Source organism: Canis aureus, chromosome 3, assembly GCF_053574225.1.
Source record: "Canis aureus isolate CA01 chromosome 3, VMU_Caureus_v.1.0, whole genome shotgun sequence".
NCBI classification, from domain to species: Eukaryota; Metazoa; Chordata; class Mammalia; order Carnivora; family Canidae; genus Canis; species Canis aureus.
Genome location: NC_135613.1, coordinates 71,145,191 through 71,166,933, shown reverse-complemented (window position 1 = coordinate 71,166,933; position 21,743 = coordinate 71,145,191). Strand labels below are relative to the sequence as shown.

At 38.5% G+C, this 21,743-nt stretch overlaps 1 protein-coding gene across 17 annotated transcripts in view; it reads left to right on the top strand.

Annotated features, from left to right (window-relative positions):
* Positions 1–21,743, top strand: part of CADM1 (cell adhesion molecule 1) — a 324,893-nt gene that overhangs the window by 177,120 nt on the left and 126,030 nt on the right. The window contains exon 1 of one of the 17 annotated variants that reach the window (XM_077893618.1): positions 19,027–19,091. The exons of the other annotated variants lie outside the window; for them this stretch is intronic. Coding sequence (XP_077749744.1) covers positions 19,028–19,091 — 64 coding nt within the window. The 5' untranslated portion in view covers position 19,027. Of the gene's footprint in view, positions 1–19,026; positions 19,092–21,743 lie in introns of those variants that run through there. 17 annotated transcript variants of the gene reach the window in all.

Genomic DNA, 21,743 nt, shown 5'->3' with positions numbered 1-21,743 from the left:
TAAAAACAGCATGGTGTATGTATGTAAAATGCTTAGCTCGGTGCCCGCACAGAATGCCTGTTCAATTAATACTTGCAGGCATTATTATTCATTGTTCAGATGCAGTCCTGAAGCAAATGTTTTAGGAAGTATAGCCAAGTGGTACTGTAGGGTGGTAAGTTTTAAAAAAAGATTTTAATTTTATGCATTCCTCTCAGCTGATGCATTTAATAATAAAATTTCACCCTCTGTGTACCCTTTTCACAATTTGGGAATTTACAGAATGCTTTGGTGTTTTAAAAGCAGTAGTTTGTTCACTGAAAACACAGCTTATGACAAATGCAGTGGTTGCCAAGTTCTAATACGTTAGCAGGCAGAAGCATGCTTTTAATATTCATCATCTTTAAGTGCTACTGACTGACATTCAGCACTAAATGTGCAGATATGGGTGCTGAGCAAAACAGAGCTAGGAAGAGGACTTGCTAATTTGTATTCTAGATGGAAATCTTAAATTAGTTTCCAAGATTTTTAAATGGATTTTTAAATGCTGAGCACATAGGAGATTGAGTTCATATTAATATTTATAAGGTTTGAGAAGATATTTAGTGAAATATTTGTATAATTTAATTTTGGTCATAATCAAGTAGGAAACCATAACAAGAAGGACATTGTACTTTACTTTGGTGACTATTTCGTGGCTCAGAGTCAGGAATATCCTTCTGGAAAAGTCTCAGACACCATATACATGCTTCAAAAGCACTTTTTTATTACAAGCCAGAAGTCATGGGTTATTTGTATATAAATTCCTTGTGTTGGATTGCTTTAGGTTAATTTCATTTACATTAATTAATTTAGAAATAAGTATTGATAATGACCTTTTAAAAACGTTTATTGACAGTTTTGCAGAACTCTGTAAACTAGCAACTTTTATATTCTTTATTATACAAAACAGCTCTGTTGGTTCACAGAAAACCTGCTTCCTATAGTTTTGCTTAGGGCTAATTGAGTTTAATGTAGTTTGTGTGCAGAAGGTATTGACTTGTGCATAGTATTTAATTTGTGTAAATATGTGTGTATGTAATGTTTTGCCCCTCTGAGTTTTATTTTAAATGTAACCCTTAAAACTGGGATAATAGAAATTCTTAGCTCAGGCCTGCTAGCAATTGCAGGTGCCAACGGTTTAAACTGCTGTAGAAATACAATTATGAGCAGCCAAGAGCAAATCTTGTTTTAAGGTCCATGTGTAATGAATGCCTGTTAGTATCATAGAATACAATTAAAAAGAGGTTTACCTCTTCTAAGCTGTGATTGGTTCTTTCTGATGGAAGTGTGGAGTCCCATGAGTAGAATGTGTATTCAGCTCTCGGTGATTTAGACACCAGTGAGCCTGGCATACTGCAGGCTTGGATAAATTCAGGGCAGTTATAGTCAAGCAGAGATGGGAAAAGACTGAAAGATTAATGAGGGAGCTTAAAACAAAGCTCCAAAAATGAGAGCAATGCACTGCTTGGTCTTATGTAATTGTGCCGAATGAAAGTCAGTCTTGGCTGCCGTTGTTTAAAAATTTTAGGAGGTTGGCAGGAAATGTTTGTTTGTTATAAAAACTGAGTCTAGAGAATGCTCATGAAAACCCGGGACAAAATATCAAATTCTCACTTGCTCATGTCTTCCTTAAGAGACACACACCCTCCCATTCATCCTCCTTTAATTCCAATTTGACCAACCCACCTGTCTCCACCACCCCCACCCCCAGCCTCTTTTGGGACCCTTATGGAGAACTCTGATCTGATCTGAGGCTGCCTCCCAGAGCAGGGCCACCTGGAGATGCACATCTGAAATGTGTTTCTGGAAGTGACCCTCTTTTGCCGAAAGGCCCAAGAGATATGGAGCATATATGGCTGTGAGAGACCTAAGAAGGTAATCGAAGTTACCTGTGGCTATCGTGGGCACCAGCAACCACGTTCTTTCTGGTTGATGGTTGTAAACAGCAGTTCTGTAACAGTTCTTCCTGTAGATCTTAGCTTAAGGGATCCTAAATGACCTTAAAATGCTATTTTACCTTTGAAAATCCTTTTAATAGATGCTGTAACGAACCTTCCATTTAAGTGATGGACACAGTTGAGCTGTGCAGTGAAGCTGGTCACACTGTTAATGTGAGGCTGGGCACTTAGAGGGGAAGAAAAGCAGCTCATAAATAACGTGGTGCAGGTGAATCACTTCTGAAATTTAAAGCTTGCCAATACCAGTGACGAAAAGCTGCCTCGAAAGAGAAATTGCCAACTCACAAGCAAATTCTTTAGCTTCAATCTAAAGCCTTTTTAACGCTGCTGTTTCCTCTTCAAGGAGTTTGGCGCCACCTACAGGAAGCAGGAAGCACAGAAACCCAGACCGCCTCTCCATAGCACCTGGGTCCCTCCATTGGTCATCTCTCATCTTTAGTTTTTATAAATTCTATCACTTGACCGTCATGTAATATTTATTGGCCTTCTTGGCCACGAAATGACACTAAACGCTGTAGGGAAGAAGGTTACATCTGTACTAGCTGTTGGGCAGGAAATCCTCACCCTTAACTGTTTGTTTGTAAGGTCTCTCTGTATTTGTGCTGTCACTTACCTTCTCCACGGAGGCACCAACCAGAGAGAACAGCGTTTACCCAATGAGGGCCCTAAGTATATCATCTCTACAGGTGCTTCCAATCCTTTACTGTTCTGCCACCTTTTGTTTCTTGTTAAGAACGTGGCATCCCAATCACCATGTCTGTTGTTGATGTTCGCTTGTTTTGTTTTTATTTGCTTATTTGAAGATTAATGTTAGGAAGTTTAAAAACCCACACAGAGCAAAGAAAGCTTAGGATGTGTGATTCGGTTCAGAGAAGCCTGAGAGGAGACATGTGATCTTGTACTTATACAGTAAGGAGGATGAGTTATTTTCATTCATCAGCTCATAACTGTATCACTGAATTAAGTTCTCCATTGTTTCAAACTAGAATGAATTAGCTTGAAAGGTGTTAAGAACAATGTAGAGCTTTTCTCTTTGCCTTATGAACTGACTGCAGCTCTTTCTTCTCCTGTGACATCTCTAATCCTGACCTTCTGAGCTCTGTGTTTTGTGCGTTCTGCTGGGTTCTTTTTTTTTTTTTAAGATTTTATTTATTTATTTTAAAGATTTTATTTATTTATTCATGAGAGAGAGAGAGAGATTGAGAGGCAGAGACACAGGCAGAGGAAGAAGCAGGCTCCATGCAGGGAGCCTGATGTGGGACTCAATTCTGGGACTCCAGGATCACGTCCTGGGCCAAAGGCAAGTGCTAAACTGCTGAACCACTCATGGATCCCCTGTTTTGATGGGTTCTTTGCATGACTTCCCACTCCCTGTCCTGGAACACCAACTTGCATATCCCAGACCAAAATCCATTGTGACCCAATGGATTCTCTTCCCTTCAAAAAGCAACAAAACCCCCACCACATAACTACCTCCTCTCTCACCACCTCACCCCACTCCCCAGGAAAATTATGCTGTAGAATCTCAAGACTTGTCTGTTTTTGGACATTTGTGCTAGTTTTTTATTTAAACCTCAAAGAGACTTTAGAAAGAGAAAATATATTAGTGGTTCAGGAAATGTCACACATACATGCTGGAATGTTGCAGATATAGCACTTCATCTATTTCTTCCAAGTGGCTGATTAAAAGTTGCTCAGAACATATAGTACATCTCTCCAGATGGACAATAAGTACTTGACAAGATGCTCAACTTTATTAGTGACAAGAGAAGTGCAAATCAAAAACCACAGCGAGATACTGTTTCACATCTACTCAGATGACTAAAGTCAAAAACAGATACTAATATGTGTCAACAAAGATGTGGAAAAGTTGGAATCTTTGTCCATTGCTTGTGGTAAGGTAAAATAGTCCAACCAAGTAATGTAAAATGGTGTAGCTTGGCACTTTCTCCAGAAGTTAAACAGAAAGTTAGATATGATCCAGTAAATAGTTCCACTCCTGGCTATATACAAGAGAGAATTAAATCCACACCCAGACATGTACATGAATGTTTATTATTATTATTATTCATAATAATAAGAAAATGGAAATAACTCAGATGTCCATCAACTGATAATGTAGTATGTCCATACAATAAAATATTATTCATATATTTTTAAAAGATTTTATTTATTCACTCATGAGAGACAGAGAGAGAGAGAGAGAGAGAGAGAGAGAGAGAGAGGCACAGACACAGGCAGAGGGAGAAGCAGGCTCCATTCCATGCAGGGAGCCTAACATGGGATTCGATCCCCAGTCTCCAGGATCACACCTGGGGCTGAAGGTGGCACTAAATTGCTGAGCCATCTGGGCTGCCCTATTATTCATATTATTAAAAAAATAATAAGGTACTAAGAACTGCACGTTCTTAGAATTTATGTCTCATTTGTCTTTGCATCTTTCAAAGTACTAAATACAATGTGTTGCATTTGGAAGCCCTTGATAAATGTTTGACGAAAATGAGTGCATGATTGATCAAACAAACTCATGAGTGGTCTTAGAATATATAGGGAAGAATTTTCTTGGCAAATGCTATAGGAGAGAGGTAAAGAACAAAGACCAAAAGCTACACCTTCTGTTCACTCAGGCTGACAGTTCAGCTGATCTGATATCAGAGTGATAGAATCTTGCCATGCTTTGGCATCAGCTAGATGGTGTATTTCTTTTTTGAGTGATAGGTTGGCAAAATATACTTTAGCAACTGTATGTTATGTGGATGATGCATGATGCTAATACTCTGTTGTGACCTTTATTTTTATGAGCTGTGAGAATTAAGAACCTACCAGTTTTAGTTTAATTAAGCAGTAAGCCACAGCAGATGGTGCATTTGTGGGTGATGATTGCATTCCTCTGGTTCCCTCAAGCAGTGCTCTAACCCTATGGAATGCTTTGCCTGGAGTGTCATACCACTGTTGCAAAATTACTAGGAAGACAAACACGTGGTGTTAATGTAGTTAGGTTAAGTCTTGGAGGACAATTTACAATAGAACCTGAATACCTCAGGAAGTTCTAGTAGTTAGCAGCTATTGGAACTAGGGTATTAGGAAGAAGAATCCATGACATTATGGTTGTAGTAGTTTACTGCCTATCTTTACTCTCCAACATTGCAAGTAGAGCACATGAAGATTTTTATTGCCCTGGTATTCTTTTGTGTAATCTGGGTCAAACATTAAGCATGCACTGGAATATGATTTGCATGTTTTAAAGTGCTCGGAGAAGAATAGGTAAATGGAGAAGCATGCAATTTATGGCAGATTGTTTTATTATGTTTGCTTTTAGTCACTAGGGAGAACCTAGAGAGTGTCCAACAGTAGGCATTTTTCTCCAGATACTATGTGCTTACTGTTAGCATATTGACTCCAGAGGATGTTAAAAACATATACAAGCAGAGAGAATATGGAATTAATCCAGTGCTGCTCACCATCACCACACAGCATTTCAGGGAGAACACCAAAATTGTTAAGTTGAATTACTTTCTCTCATTGTTAAGGGAGAGGCTATCTAGCTCAGATTCTTCTCCCTTTACTATCTTTGAAAAATGGAATTACTTGAAAGCTGGCATAAAACTTGTAATTACACAATATTTTAGATCCTAAGATAATATGCCTCGATTTTTCGCATTAATGCAATATATGAAATCATCAAGATGAAATACATTCACTTACTGGCCATAATGTTGTTAAAAGTATGAACTATGTGGATATTTTAAAATATTGCTTGAGATAGAATAATCCATTTATCTCATCTCCTTGCTACAAAGACAAGATTTGGAATTCTAGTTAAATAATGAACCTCAAAAATAATATTTTAACAAGAGACTATAATTTCTCTTTGGAAAGGTCTGTAGTTTATGTCAAATTTCTTCCTCAGTGATGTAAAGAAACAATTTCCTCTGACTGTTAAGGATGTTGTCATCACAGAGCCCCCTAATTGCATCATCCTTTTGGATGTTCTACTTGGGGAAGGCACAAATGCTAATTTTGTAGTTCTTCTTGTAGGATCAACAGATTATTAACCTTTCAGTTAATATTCACTAGTGTGTAATATAGGGAAATATCTATAAACATTTACCTGCCTAGAAAATCTAACATTACAACTGATTGTAGCCTATAAATTATTAATGATTTTGAAAGAAGAAGTTGCAGATTATTTTTATATGGAAACCTACTTTATTGCGAAATCATCTGTATTTTGTTTCTTTACAGAACTTGACATTCATCTAATTAAAATTCAGGAAAGAAGGAACTAGGTTATTTCTCATTTATTCAGTATGTAGGTAACTTGCCATTACTTTTGTAGCTCTGTTTAATAAAAATAGCCTACAGGACCCCCAAATAAGACCTCCACAGGAAGATAACCTCGTGCCTGATGATTTTAGGTATGTTAGAATTACTGATTTTACTTCCCTAAACTTGGTAATGTGTTAATTTCCTATCATTACATTGTTTATTTGATGCTATAACTTTCCTTTTGCACTGAGCCTGAGTATTTTGGAAGTTTTGTGTTAGAGAAAATAACAGTATCTGCCAAGATGAGCATGCGCTGGTAATTCACAATCTGTACTTGCAGTCTTAGTCTCTCCTGATTCATTTAGCCCTTTTGTTTTGAGCATAGGAATTAGAATCAGGATGAAGTGCCTTCAAATTCATTTCGGAATTTCCATTTGACTCACAAAGAGACCCCCAAAATAGTGGTTTAAACACTAGTTTGTCACCTACAAGAAGTCACAGAGTCTGGCAGACAATTCAGAGTCTACATCCAAATCTTGAGGAACTCCGCTTCCTTCTCTCTTTCTCCTTCACCATCCCCAGTTGGTGACTTCTGCCCCGGAAGTCAGGAGGTCAGGGTGGGAGGTGATTGCTGGAGTTCCAGATGGTATGGCTGCCTCTTGGACACCAGGAAAGACAAGAGCTCCTCCCAGCAGCACAAGTTGTTGTTGTTTGTGTTGTTTTATTCCCCCTCATCCCACATGACACTTCCACTTACAGCGCATGACCTAGATGTGAGGGAGGTAGGAAATGTTATCTTTACCCTGGACAGCTAAAAAAGAAGCGTTCTGTTACCAAGGGCAAAGGGAAGAGTGAATATTTGCTAAGCATCTAGCATTTTCTGCCATCGTGACCTTGAGCAATTTAATACCGTTGAGCCTCAGCTTCCTTGTCTTTAAAAATGGTTGTAAAAATAGGATCTAATCCATAGATCTCACTGTTTTGAGTATCAAGTGAGCTTATATATCTAATGCATTTAGCACTGTGCCTAGCGTATAATAAGCAGTAAATGTTAATTATGCTTTCTAGCTACTTCCTTGAATATCTCTAGGTCGATATCCTATAGATACCTAAAGCTTAAAATGTTCAAATGTATTACTGATCTTTATTGCATTCTCTAGCACCATCTGTGTCTTCTTCCAGGCTGGAAACCTCAGAGCAGTCTCTGAATAGCTTTATTATTGTCTGTACCCCACAATCACCAAGTCAGATTCTACCTGGAAAACGGTGGATTTCCCTACCTTGTTGTTCCAGGTTCATTGCTGCTCTTTGAACTCACGCTGTCTTGATCCCTTGCCTTCAACAGACCTTTACCATCTACCAGATCATATCCAAACTCCTTAGAATAGTATTCAAGTGTTCCTGTAGTCGGACTGTGGTGTTCACAGCTTTATTTTGACTCAACCACATCTCCCTCATCTCCACATATTTCTTGTTCTCTGACTTCTCTGAAAACCCCAAATAGGACATTGTGACTATAGTTTCATCTTCAGGATAAATGTTGAAGAATTCTCAAGTTGAAACATGAGGAAACTAATAAGCATAGATGTATTTCAGCCTATAATCCAAAAATCAAGGTGTGATTGCTGGAAACTTCTATATGACTTGCTTTATGAAGCCAACGAGTAGATAGGTATACCAGCACTTCTTATCTCGTAGCTGGGTGTGGGATGTGGGTTGGAGTTGATGTCTAATAGATGGGTTAGTGTGTTTGGCAAGTCTCAAAATACAGGTGTAGATCTAGAAACTCACTATTTTTATTTTGCTAGACAATAGTATTAGTTTAGGTACTTAATGTGTATGTTACAAATGCATTTTGCTTTCAAATTGAAGAAGTAGAGAAGCCTAGCTTTATTTGTGGGAGTGTGTGTATGGAGTACGTAATGGGATGTGTAATATAATTTCAAAGCCCTCTGATGCAATATTTTGAAACTAAGTTTGTAGTACAATTAAAACATATCTTTGGTCATAGATTACTTGGCCTTTTGCCATTTTCATAGGCAATGTCCTACTTAAATAGCCTGGATTGGCTGAGAAAAATAATTGCTGCTATGAAATAATTTTGCAATTACCGCTGTAATTAAGGGCAGTTTGTTAATGAAAGTGCTTGGTGAATAATGACTGCAGGGCACTCCATCTTGCAGCTTCATGCCAGATGATTGGTTCACGTTGTGGAGGCAGTTAGGGAATTAGTGACACAGCTGTCATGGTTACAGGATGGATGTAAATATCCTTTGCAGTTGATGATGAAGAATAGTCATTAGCCTCCTGCCCCTTGGGAGCTGGTCAGAGGAACAAAAATCAACTTAACACATGATGGGAAAAGCCATTCCTTATGTCTCCTTTTCTTCAGTTTGAACAATTAACATTCTAATAGAAACTGCAGAGAGCATGTGGATGAGCCCTCTCCACTTTACGGGCGTGTTAGTGTGATAAATGTTCCTCCTGATAGGGCATTGGTTGTTCACAGTTTATATCCGCTCTTATTAGCTTATGGGCCAGTTAAAAACTGCTCTTTGGAGACCCACAGGCCCCATTTAAATTTTTCTTGTTCATCTCCAGGTGTTGTGTTTTCACTTGGACCCTTTGAAGAGTGCCCACGGATGGATTTTTGCACGCTGTCTGCTTGGCTGCAGGGCAATTGAAGATCAATTTTCTGTGGTTGGGCTTATTTGCTTGTGTAAAATATATATTGTTACAAAGACAATCTGGATGTGTATTTGATCTTGCTTTGTAGTTTGAAAAAGTCATTGTTGAAGGTTGAAGATCTTTTTTTTTTTTTCCTTCTTAAAATAAGACATCCTAGGTGTTTAAGTGTGCTTCGTATTTATATTCATTCCACTTCCTTGGTGTTTTGATGTTGTTTTTCATTGTAAATTTGCTTAAGTAATCTTTTGTAGAGTAATTTCATAACATGCACACACTGTGGTTTTACATTGAGGTGCTCGTGATCTGCAACTCATTAACTTTGCTGTCTGGGAAGTTAGTGTAGCATGTGGCATTTTCTCTCGCTTTATCTTGACATATCGTCAGTTTTGTTCTTGTAAACGATGTTAGCAGAACATTTCCAAGGATTCTCTCCATGCCCAGTATGACTTTTTTCCATGTCCAATATGCTAAATCTTCTCTTAGGGACCTTAAGGATAGATTCTGGAGTTTGTGTCATTCTATCAGGGTCAACCCGATATGACCTCCTGGGTCACCAAAGGGACATAACAGTTTTCTAGGTTTCAACTCAAAATGGCCATTCAGGGCAGCACTACCATTGCAGGGTGAGTTTGTTGTTATATGTGTCTGGGTAAGATCCTCTGCATTTGCTTAATGCTCCTTATGATGCACGTCTCCTCTTGGCTTTATAGCAAGAGGAGGTGCCAGATTGAAGGAATGGGCATTCTGTCTCAGAACTAGGACACACCATGGTCCAAACCTCTCCCTCTTCCTTCTCCCTTCCTTGGCTGTTGAAGAGAATGTAAAGCGTCAACTGGCTCAGGTGTGAACAACAGCCTTGTTCTGATGTTGGGGTGCCTCCTTTATCTATGGAGTCATGGACTCTTCCAAGATGGACTCCCTTTCTCATTATCCAGAGATAAGTTACTGTGGAGGTTTTTCTAGCGAATTTCATTGTGATCAGATATTCAAGGATACAAGTTAGCTTGCTGGCCTCAAATGGTGGAGATGAGTCCCTAAAAGCCAAATAACTTGGAAAATCTTACATATTTGAACATTTATATGTATATCTATCTCAGTCCAATGTATGACAGCTTCCCTTAGAAGATTAAGTTTATTCTGGGCATGGCCATAGTTGGCAAAATTATTTGGATTCTGGTGAGATGTGACTTTACAGGCTTTCTCTTCATAGAATGCCTAAGTGCAGGGGGACCTTTAATGGCTTTGCATTATATAAACATTGGGAAGCAGGTAAGGAGATGTGTGCTAGAAAGCATCCTCCAACCTAATGAAAGTTGCATGGTATTGTATTATTACTTCTTCTCTTTTTAGCTGGAGTGTAGGCTTTTATGATAGGTCAAGAGAACTAAAATAGGAAAGAAAAAAAAAAGAATTGTCTTTAATTAGTGTGGCTCAAGGTAGGGAAAGAGGTGACACACTGCAGTATTTAGACATTCAGTATGTGTTCCATTTTTGTTTGGTGGCGTTTTGATTGATTATTTATTCTTTTGGCTAAACATATGAGACTTGAGTTTAATTGAATTTCCAAGCCAACTCTCCAGGCCCTTGTCTCATAAAGTGTATTCAGAGAGGCACTGCAGACCCCAAGACCCCAAGGAGAGGTGACCATGTGAGTTTGACAGTCTGCAAGGAGAGGGGAGTGAAGACTGATTTTGAGTTTGGGTAGGTAGTTGAAATTCCCAAGTAAAAGAGAATCCCTTTCCATGTACTTTTCTGAGCTAGTTTAGATGACAGAGTCTCACTCCCCCACCCAACCCCCTTTACTGCTCTTACGGGTTTTCCTCCTTTCCCCAGGACAAGTCAAAAACTTGAGGCTTCTCTACAATGAAAATGGATCGTGTCCCATCCCGTCCTGTCACCGTGCTTTCTATCAAAGCAACACTAATTATAAAAATTGAACATAAATTTGGACTGTTTAATAGGTTTGGGTTTAATTTTGCCTCAGTGGGAAGACACTCGATTAAAAGAATCTTTTTTTTCCTTCCCTCCTCCTCCCCCCTTTTTCTTTTGGTGGAACAGTTAGTAAGGGCGGAGGAAATTGATTTGAGTGTCACAAAGGACATTTCTGACAGGAACGCATTCTAAAATGATTCAGGGCATCTGTTTCTCTTGCAGATGCCCGGCACTGCTGAGAGCTGAACCAAAATTAAACTGTTTCACGTGTCCGCTCAGAACCTGGTCACAAGTTACATCCCAGTTGCTTGGTTGGAATTTTTTAATGTTTTGTGAACTTCCTCCCCTAATTTACGAAACAAGTTTTCACTCAAAGTGACCATTTGTTCTGGATGCCAATATGTCACGGGCAAAATTGATTTAGCTTGAGCGTTATTTGTTTCTGTCTGGTCACTTTGCCTCCTTACAGTCTGTATTTCAGCACTGAAAGGAAACCCTGCTTACAGTCTGTATTTTAGCACTTCTGGCAGGGTTTGTGGATGACTGCTAGATGGCTGTTTTTATGACTGTTCTCTTCCCCTGGTGCTGTGTCTGTCATACAAGCTGGCTCCAGGAAGCCCAATGATAATAGTTCCTAAGCACAGGAATTATGTACCCATGTACCCTGCGTTTGCTACCATATCCATGGCATCCAGCAGAGTACCTGGGAGGCACTTAAAACAAATCTTTCATAGATGAGTGGGGAATGAACACTTGCCGCATGATCATACTGTAGTCTTATACTCTTGACTCTGACTACTCACTTGTCTACCCTGCTCATGTTTCTTGGAAATTAGTAAGGCTCACTTGTATCAATTATAGTGAGGCATGTCCTTTGAAGTTGAAGGGCAGGGCAATTACTTTGTGTGTGTGAACTTTTTACATTCATAGAAGAAATAATTTACTGGGGATGAGAAAGAAAAGTGACTATGTTGATGCATAATAGGGACCTGAGCTCATTAACTTAATTACTTAGTGGTTCCTGACAATGCTTTTCTCCCCAGTGTTCAACCACTTACCTTTCCACAGTATTTACCGATGACTTTTGATTAGGGAATCCAGAGGAGAATGGCTTCTATTCCTGCCCTTCCCTGTGCTTACAGGTTCAAAACCAGCTGAGGGTAGTGGTGGTGTTTGTGGGGGTATCCTGGGTTCAGTGGACTCACTTGGTTGATCATATAGATAAACTGATCATTCCATGATCAGTCAGTTAAAGACATTATCCATAATATTGTTACCCATACTCTTGAATCTTTATTAGTAATTCTGAGACCATATCAGAGAGGCTAGAAAGCTTAAAATTTGCAGTAAGTGGAACATTTAGAAATTTATTTAATAGTCTAGGGTGGGTGTTCCAGGTCAGTGGATAGCCTGGCTCCAGTGACATAGGCTAATGGTGGCTCTGCTACCTTCCACATGTAGCTTCTAGAATCCTGGCGGTCCTACAATTTCAGCTCCTTGGAAGGGGGAAAGAGAAAGTGGAGGAGGAACAGCCTGCTCTTCACGCACCAAGCTAGGATTGGCACGTGTCACTTCTCACTCTGGAAGGAGCTTGGCCAGCTGGTCAACTAGCTGTAGGGGAGGCTGGGAAATGCAGAGTGGCAGGCCAGCCCAGTACCAGGCTGCAAGAAAAAAGATCGCAATTTCTTGGACCGTAGGCTTTTCCTAACCAGTCTGCTGCCTGGCAGCTTTGTTTTGACAAGTCCCACAGTTAATTTTAGACTTTAGATGAAAGCTAATACTATTTACAATGATCATTTCCCCCTTTAGTTTCTTAGGGCCCAAGCTATTTATAAAGATGTTTCTAACAACTGGCTTACCTCCTTTGGTTAACATCAAGAGCTCTGTACTTTGTACACATGCATTTTTACACTGTGAAATTGTCATGTCAGTCTTTCTGACGAATACCTGCCATTTTCCAACATTTAAATATTGGAACTCTTGCTTGCTTCATTTCCTTTTTCTTTTTTCTTCCCTCCCTTCTTTAGGAAGCATGGTGGGATAGGGACATTTTGGTATGTTTATAATTCTATTCTGTTCTTTTGGGAAGATACTGTACATACTGCTGACATGCTAATCGTTACTCAGGAAAATCCAGAAAGCATAATCACTATTTTCGGCAAATATTATCATATAATATATACAGATGGTCACGGCCTAATGTAAAATTGGGTTTCCATTCAGGATCTTTGTTTGGAAACTGTTCTTGAGTTGACATGAGAAATTGCTGCCAGTCTTACTGCTTTTGGTTCTTCTAGCATATTTCCTCCAAGGACCCACGGCATACTCTCCCCTACCTTGATTCAATTTTAGAGGCAATGTCTGATTTTCTGCTCACACTGTTTAGAGAAATGAGACTCCCAACATCTCCTGATGCTTTCGAATAAGCTGTGTCTAGGTCTTTGAGACCTCTAAACATGTGTTTAGGCTGAATTTGGTCCCCTTCTACTTTACCATGAGCAAAAGGTTGGTAGTGTTCTTACTGCACAATTAGTGCTATTGTTAAGATAGGATTTAAGTGATAGTCATCTGACTTTGTATTAGTACAACCAGACAATTTTTGTTTTGTGCAGACACAAACCACCTTTGGTTTGACTTTTGGTGAAAGAGGGGCAAGAAATAAGTTACACATAGTCTAAGCCACAGTCAGTAGGTACTCTTTATGTAGAAGGTAGTTTCATTTTTTAAATACACTATTCTCTGATCTTGTTGCTATAGTATTGATACTAGATAAAGTCAGAGTAGGTATTTTTTGAAGTGTTTTTCTGAATGTGATTCACTATAATCCCTGTCCTGTGATTTCAACTATATTGAGACTACTATTAATGGATTCATACATTTTATTTTTTTATTCATACATTTTTTATGTAGCACTCGGTCCTCCAGTGATCAAAACATGAGATGCTTGAGTATTCATTTGCTTGCTAAAGATGGTGGGGAGAAAATACACCTATCCCATAGTAATATTAATCTGTTTTCAATGTCTTGTGAATGTGCTTAATGTCTAGGGCATTTTAATGTGGAGTAACCAAAACCCAGAGTCTTAAAATTTAAATGAAGTAGCATTGGAGCAAGAAACAATGTTTTTTCCTGACAGTTAACCAATTACCACCTTACCTTGCTCACTTCTTAGAGCATCTGGTGTGGCTGTCACTGTGTTGTCCCATGGTTCTATAATTCATTGTTTCCATTTTGTCTTCCATTCTAGACTATGTGCTTTTTGCAGGTTAGGGAACATATTCTATTCAAGTTTGCATAACACATCTCCTCTGTAAATGGTTTTTGAATGAATTAAAGGACAAAAATATATCTTAGGGATGCCTAGGTGGGCTCAGTCGGCTGTGCAACTGCCCTCGGCTCAGCTCATATCTCAAGGTCTTGAGATTGAGCTCCACGTTGGGCTCCCTGCTTACTAGGGTGTCTGCTTCTCCCTCTCTTTCTTCCCCTACCTGCTCATTCCTGTGCACTCTCTAAAGTAAATAAATGAAATCTTTTTAAAAAAATCTTTCTTTTTAGTAGGGATAATATTTCCCTACTTGTGCCAGTAGGTGTAAACTAATCTGAAGACACACCCTCAAAGTTTGGAAAAGCTGTTGTGTTTTCTGTAAATAGGGCATCTTTTCGTTGACCATTCTCTGCTCATCTGATTATTTAATCTTAAAAATCAAGAGAAAATACACACCAGGGATATGGGTCTAAAATGATGAAACTGTTGGCCTATTTACCTCATTGTGAAAAGAGAAACTTTTCATGAGGTAAGGGGGGGATTTTCTCCTGTGAGATGGGTCTGAACTCACTGGCCACCTCCTTACCCACCCTGAGCCTCTTCACTCCTCTGGGAAACTGAAATGGTAATGGGATGTCCTTCACCAGTGCCGCTGTGAGGACTGAGCGAGAGGCTTTAGCCCACTGGCTCACTTAGTAAGCTCCTGACAAATGTTAGCCTAACAGATGATGATGATGATTATGGTTTGTTCTTTCCTTTAGAGGTGTTCTTTGACTAAATATTTAAAATTTCTATTACCTATTTGTTGTTGTTTTACCCCATCATGCTTTTAAATAAAACTGGTTCCACAGAAAGCATTGGGCGGCATCCTCCATCACTGTGAATAGGGCTTAGGGAAAGTTGGGTGTCGTTCTACACAGTCATGGAAAACAGGCTATAATAAGATCATCTTTCTCCCTGCTTTATAGAGGTGTCATATCATGAATTGGTTCAACTATGTAAAGTGGCACTTGTTTGTTTTTCCAGCGTATAATGCATGTAACTAATAGAATCCCCTGCTATCAGATGGTTCTGAAAGCTTGCTCAAAGCACAGCAAAATGATAAGATGCCACAGACTTTTTGTGTTACCTACAATATCCCTTTTCTTTCATTTTATTTTTATTTTTTTCTTTCATTTTAAAGAGTAGATTTCTAGGTCAGAAACTGAAATGTGTTCAAGGAATCTCCCCCCCCCTCCCCCCACCGCCAAACCTTTTATTGAAGGGAGTACTTTGTAGTTTTTCCAAGAGCTGGTGAGGTGGCCACTGCAATCCCACCTCACTTATTTGGAGGCAATGTATCAGATAACCTCAGCTACCGAGAACATACCTGAAGAGTAGGAAAAAGGTCTCTTGAGCTGCCATAAAATATGTCTGAGTATTTGCTTCAAAATTTAGGCAGATGACTCAGAAGCCCCCAGGGTTTTATCAAAACCAAATTATTTCTTAATTTTATAATCCTATAGAATCTGTACAGGTTTCTTTTCTTAGTTCTCTTTTCTCCAACCCCCCACACATTCGAGGCAGAAAACTTGAGGTTTGACAGGTACAGAGTAGAGGGGTTGGAATCAAAGGTACAGGATCAAGGAGCCTCAAGTAGTATGAAAAGTTCACTGATGTCCCTGAGGAAGATGCCTGTGTGACCCGAATGAGCAATACAGGTGAAATTCTTTTCATTTTATTCTGTTTGGGAGGGCAGATACTATAAAACTTCTAGAACATTGTCATCAATAAAATTTAAGAAAGAAACCATGATTATATGGAATGCTTCACCATGGGTCCAGATGTGGGAATTCGTTCTTTTCTCTGGCATGATCTTCAACTAACCATGGAGTTCCTGGGGCATACATCTTAGCTTTTTCATTTTGAATGTTTTCTCCTTTGCCTTTCCCCATTGTGCATATGTGATTCTTCTCATGTTTTGCCTTAAAGGAATTCAAAATAAACGTTTAGAGAGAAAAGAAACTTCAGGTGTCTTGAGTATTGAATTTATCAATACTAAGCTGTCTTGTTTTTTGTTTTGTTTTAACCCTCCATTAATGCTCTCACTCCAAGTACTAGACAATAACAACAGCCACCAAAAGCAACTGTATCAGCATTTATTTCCCTCCCTTAGCTGTGTTTGTAAACTTAAGGCTAGGTTCTGCAGAGTATCACTAGAATCCTGCACCATACTGTTCTCATAGAAAGTGCTCACTAAACCTCAAAGCAATAGTTGGAGATAGATACTATTTTTATCTCCATTTACAGATGGGAGTTTGGAAGGTGAGAGAAATTGAGTGGCTTGCCTCCAGTCATACTACCGGAGGGGAGAACCAGAGCTAATATTGGCTCGTGGTCCATGGTGCCAACTCTGGTAGCTGGGAAGCTCACATGAGCTTGGTATTCCTGGATCCCTGATTCCACTTCTTTGTAATGTATAAGCATTGAATTCCTGTTTCTTAATTGACAAAAAGTTAAAAAAAGAAAAAAAAAGAACTGATTGGAATCCTTTATTAAACCTCTTTGGTTGATTGAATTGGCATAACTGTCTAGCTCAAAGAAAATGAACTATTTTAGAAAGCACAGAGATTTCATGATCCCCTCCCCCCGCCCCGATTCACCTACTCTTTTATTTTTTTAGTTTGACAGAATTCTTAGGTTGTATACTGAAAAGCCTATGGGTTAAAGCTAATCTGTATGTTTAAAATGATGCATTGACAATCCTTCTTTTGCTTTTCCTTTTTTTAACTTTTTAGAGGGTTGACAACTTTAAAAGAAATGGCATGTTTCTTTAACCCCAAGAACATTTTATTTAAATTTAGTCACTGGTTTGGAGAAAGAATAAACAGAACCTTCACTTAAATGTTCCCGTGTCTTAGAAGAATGAATGGGTAGTGATATGATTTATAGCTGGCGTAAGAATAAAGAAGATAAAAGAAAATTGAAACCCAAAATTATTGGTTTCAGCAGAGTATTTCTGATTTAATTCTGAACTGTGAATACAGTTTACGCTTTGCTTAAATTTTTCTTGCCAGGTTGTGGAAGCAAATCTCTACCTTTTGTATAACATGCAGCTTAATTGAATGCTCATTGTCTATATAGATAACTTAAACCATATTTACATCTGGCACTGTGCCTCAATATCTGTTGATTGAATAAATAGAAGAATGAATGAATGAAACTCATTTGAAAAGGAAGACATTGATATGTTAGCATTTATATCATGTGGAGTGGGTATATTTTTATAAAAGTTAGTGATAAAAGGAATAGTGCAAACTCCTAACAAGCTTTTGGTGCCGTGGACACCAGCACCTTGCTACAAAAATATCCAGGCATGAACAGTGGAATAGGTCAGGTTAATGAATTCCCCCTAAAAATCTAATATTTTCCCAGGGGCCCCAAGGGTCAGCTTTGTATTGAATGCAGATTATCTTTCATGGTGTTCATTTAAATGCTTTGTAACATATTTAGTAATTGAAAACAGAGATTTCAATTGAACAATGGTTTCACTTTCTGTTTATATGAGTGCATTTACTGTTGTTTACGACTTACCCCTTCTCATGTCTGAATTTCAACCATGGGTTTCCCAAAGCTTAGTTCTAGAAAACAGTTGGATTTTTTCACCTTATCACACAATGTTTGGCTCCAGAGTATTGAAAACCTTCTGTTATGATGTTTAAAACTGTCACCTGTTAATAAAAACCTTCTTGTGGGTTTAAAAATACACATTCTTTGTGTTTTTTTTTTATAGTAATCATGGGAGAAGGTCACACAGACTTATTTCATGGAGGTTGCCCACTGAGCAAAACCTTTTTTTTCTGTTTCTCTTTATGAATTTGAGTTATTTGAATCTTTCCAACAGTAGCAGATCTTCATTCTTCGGGATAATTGGATTTATTTTAAACCAGCCCAGAATCATTTGGAATCACTTTATTAAGGTGGACATCGCACTTAGGGCTTCTAAAAAAAAAGAAAAGAAAGAAAAAGAAACAAAGAAAATCTATGTGTAGCTCCCACTATGTGTAGGAGTGGGAATGTGATCCAGTGACTGTCATGGAAAGGAAGGGTCAAAAAGGGGGTAGCTCACACAGTAGGAGGAACAGCAGCATTACTTGGAGAAGTATATGGGCTTTCAAGAGGACTATCTTAAAGGGTAAATACACTTAAATTTTTAAGTCTATAAATTCCAGTGACTTTTCTTGAAAGTTTTCTCCTCATTGATTAAAAGGCTCACCTTACACAAACTTCAAGATTTGGGTGCGATGCTAGAACAGAAAGAAGCTGGATACTTAGCACCTTGCTGGTCTTCAGTTCCTGAAGAACACAAAGGTCAGCATCAGCCTTGGCATTGGGTGATGCTAGTAACTGGGCCTCAGCATTTTTTTTTTTTTTTTAGCTTAAATAGTTGGAAATCCACTTAAAATGTTTTTGGACTTTATTCCTTTGTGTATATGTTTTTTGCCATCTTGTCTCATTGGAAAAAGAGTAACTGCTTTCTTGGCCTTCCTACAATAGAAGGTAGTGCCGTACAAGAAACATATTTTCTGATTTGCACAATCTGGCCACCTGGGACATTTTCCCTTTTCAAGGTGCTTTTTGCAGAGAAAATGACGTTGTCAAAAAATTACTTAGGCTCTAGTTATCATACATGCTTACTTCTGCTTGACGTTTTACCAAGCAAGCATGACCAGCAAATACTTTAAGTGGGTTGGAGGCATGTCTATAACAAATATGTCAGCAATGTGAGAAATTAAATTTGTCCTCAAGTATGAAAATCCAGATTAAGAGAAATGAAAGCATTTAAAATACATGTTATAAATAATCTTGTAATGAGTGTTTGGCCTGATGACTTTAACTGTTTTATTGCAACAGCATGATGCCAGTTCTCACATTGACATTCTATCACTCAAGGAATCGTGGTGCTATTCTACATGAAGGTACTGATAGACAATTTAAGTACTTCTCATTTTGAAAAGTGAAGCACAAGTAATTAAGTGATGCATCCATAAGTTGGATACCAGGTTTTTACTGAGGCCCAGTAATGAATAAAAGTGCATTAACCAAATTAAAACTCTTGCTTGTCTATATATTGGCTATTGGTGCATCTTTGTGAATTTCATTATCGTGTAGTGGAGCCATGCTCATCAAAGAGCTTCCCCAGAAATTTCTCTTGCTTTAAAGCTTTGGTGTACTACTAAATTGGTTAGGAGAGTTCATCTTGCTGAATAATTTATGTAGGATAATCCTAATTTTCAGTGACTTGGGAATCTAGAAAACATAATAGGTCTTTTTTCCCCCAGAACTGTGTTCAATACACAAATGTTTTCTCAGTTTCCTTTCAATATCAGTGACTATGGGAATCTTCTAAAATGGTGTGCTGCTAGAGTGGATAACTATTATGTGTGTGTATCTTGTCTTTCCCCCACAGATAAACCTTGAAGTTGTGAGGTTAAGTAATACTGCTAAAAGTGATTTGATGCATAGAAAAGTGCTTCAAAATATGTAATTTAAATCCGGTATTACACTGCCTGAAAGTTGACATTGCATACACTTTTATTTCACTTGAAACAACTTGATCAGAACTAAATATCCTGCTATGAATGACCAGTCTGCTTCCAGCTCTAATATGAGTCACTAATAAACCATCTAGGGCACTCTTGGTGCTTCACCTCTTTGGAAGCTTTAGAATTAGGTTGTTGCCCACCACCCCCAAAAATCTGCAGTCAAGATACCAGGTTCCTATTAGCTGCAGAAAATACAAAAGGGAGGGAAACTAGTGGTGGTGGAAGGAAGGAAGTTTTAATAGAACTTGACAGACTCCTTCTTCCATTGTGGCCGGCCAATACTCTATTTATCCTTTACTTCATTGTGCTATGACTCTCCAAGCTAGAGAGGAGAGAAAAGATTGAGAATCAAAGTGTGGATAAGAAGCAGAGACCAAAAGAACAAAAAAGCAAAAGCTGACTGGAGGAAGCAGAGGACTGCAAACACAGAGAAATGAGTGCAATTTCAAAGAGAATTGGATGGACACATGTTGAATCCAGTAAGAGGAAAGTTCGTTCTGATAATGCAAACTGGGTTGAGGTCTGTATCCATAATCAGAGACTTGTCTGAGCTGGAGAGAGCCTATAAGAGGGAGTTGAGATAATCTTCTGGTCTTTCTGGGGGTTGGATGGCAGAGGAGGCTATGATCGAATTTTTTTTTTTTTTTTTCTGTCTCAACATCATCTCCATTAAGCACTTGTCAAGCAGTGACTTGAGGGCTCCGAGTGATTTGGATCCCTGTGCATTTCTCAGAGGTCGGTTTCTCAGATAGTTGAATGAATTCTCATTTCACCACGTGAGCTTCGGTGTCTCCTCTCTAAGTTTCTGTTCCTTGTGTGGTGAGACCATATCTGCAGTCATGGATCGCAGCACAGAGTAACAGGGGTGGATATTCCTTTCCTCTGGAGGAGAGATGGTGGGTTGGTAGGTTTTTCCCCTGTTGACGTAATTATCGCACACAGCTGTAAACACAAAGGCAGTCATCTCCTATTACCAGGTAACTTAACACCTCCAAAAACAAGGACAAAAGCTGTCTATGAAAATTGGGACTTAATAAAAGTGAAGCTTGTCACTTGTTTTGTTTGCCTTAGTGGAGTTGTGGATTTAAATATATTTGTTCGTTATTCATTTTATTAATATGTATATAGGTATGTAACAGGGATTTATCTTAGGCAGTTTTAATTCTTTGTATGTCTGAATACCTGTTTGAAGTAGGATATCCAATCAGATGATTTCTTTGATAATTCAGAGATGAAATGCATAGGTGGCGGATGTGTCATCTTTAGCACAATGTCTCCATTTAAGTGTTCTTTGAAGCCTCGAAGTTTGGACATAAGCTGTTTATTATGCCATAGTTCTAGCTAGCTCTTCCTAAAGAAAACCACCATTGAATTAACTTTTGCATAGTGTATTTCTATCAAAGCATTTGATCCTTGTTTCTGCAAGATAATCCTAAGAACTTTTTATTTTGAGAATAGAAAACCATGATGGATTTAATTCATAAAGGGAAGCTGCTGCAAGGAATGTAAATGGAAGCGCTTGATAAGGTAGGATTTCCTAGTTGCTATGGCAACCTGTGGGTCATGAGCCTGAGAAAATATAAAGTAAGTCCTGAAGCTGTGAAGATGATTATAAAATTTAACTGTCATTCTTCATTTAGAGTTGATGGCAAACATTATTTACTTAAGTTTATCTCAAGGCAAGCGAGGATCTGTTTTTAAAAATCTGAGACTCAGATCACAAATGAATCCATGTTGCACATGTCTAACATTATAAAGCACATGCAGCGTTTATTATTCTAACCAGACTATTTGTACATAATATCCCTGTAGATTTGGTCACCTTCCTATGGAAGCCAACAGTTTTCGTCTCTTGAATTCTTAATGAAAACTGTAGAATTCAGCTGTATACATTGAGTAATTTTGCAAAAACGTGTGTGCTTCCCATGCCAAAAAGAAGGCCTGGGGGATTGTGTGGGAAGGAGGCCTTTGTGCCTTCTTTTCAGGTTCAAATATAAATAGTAAACTGTTTAGGGTGGATGTGTG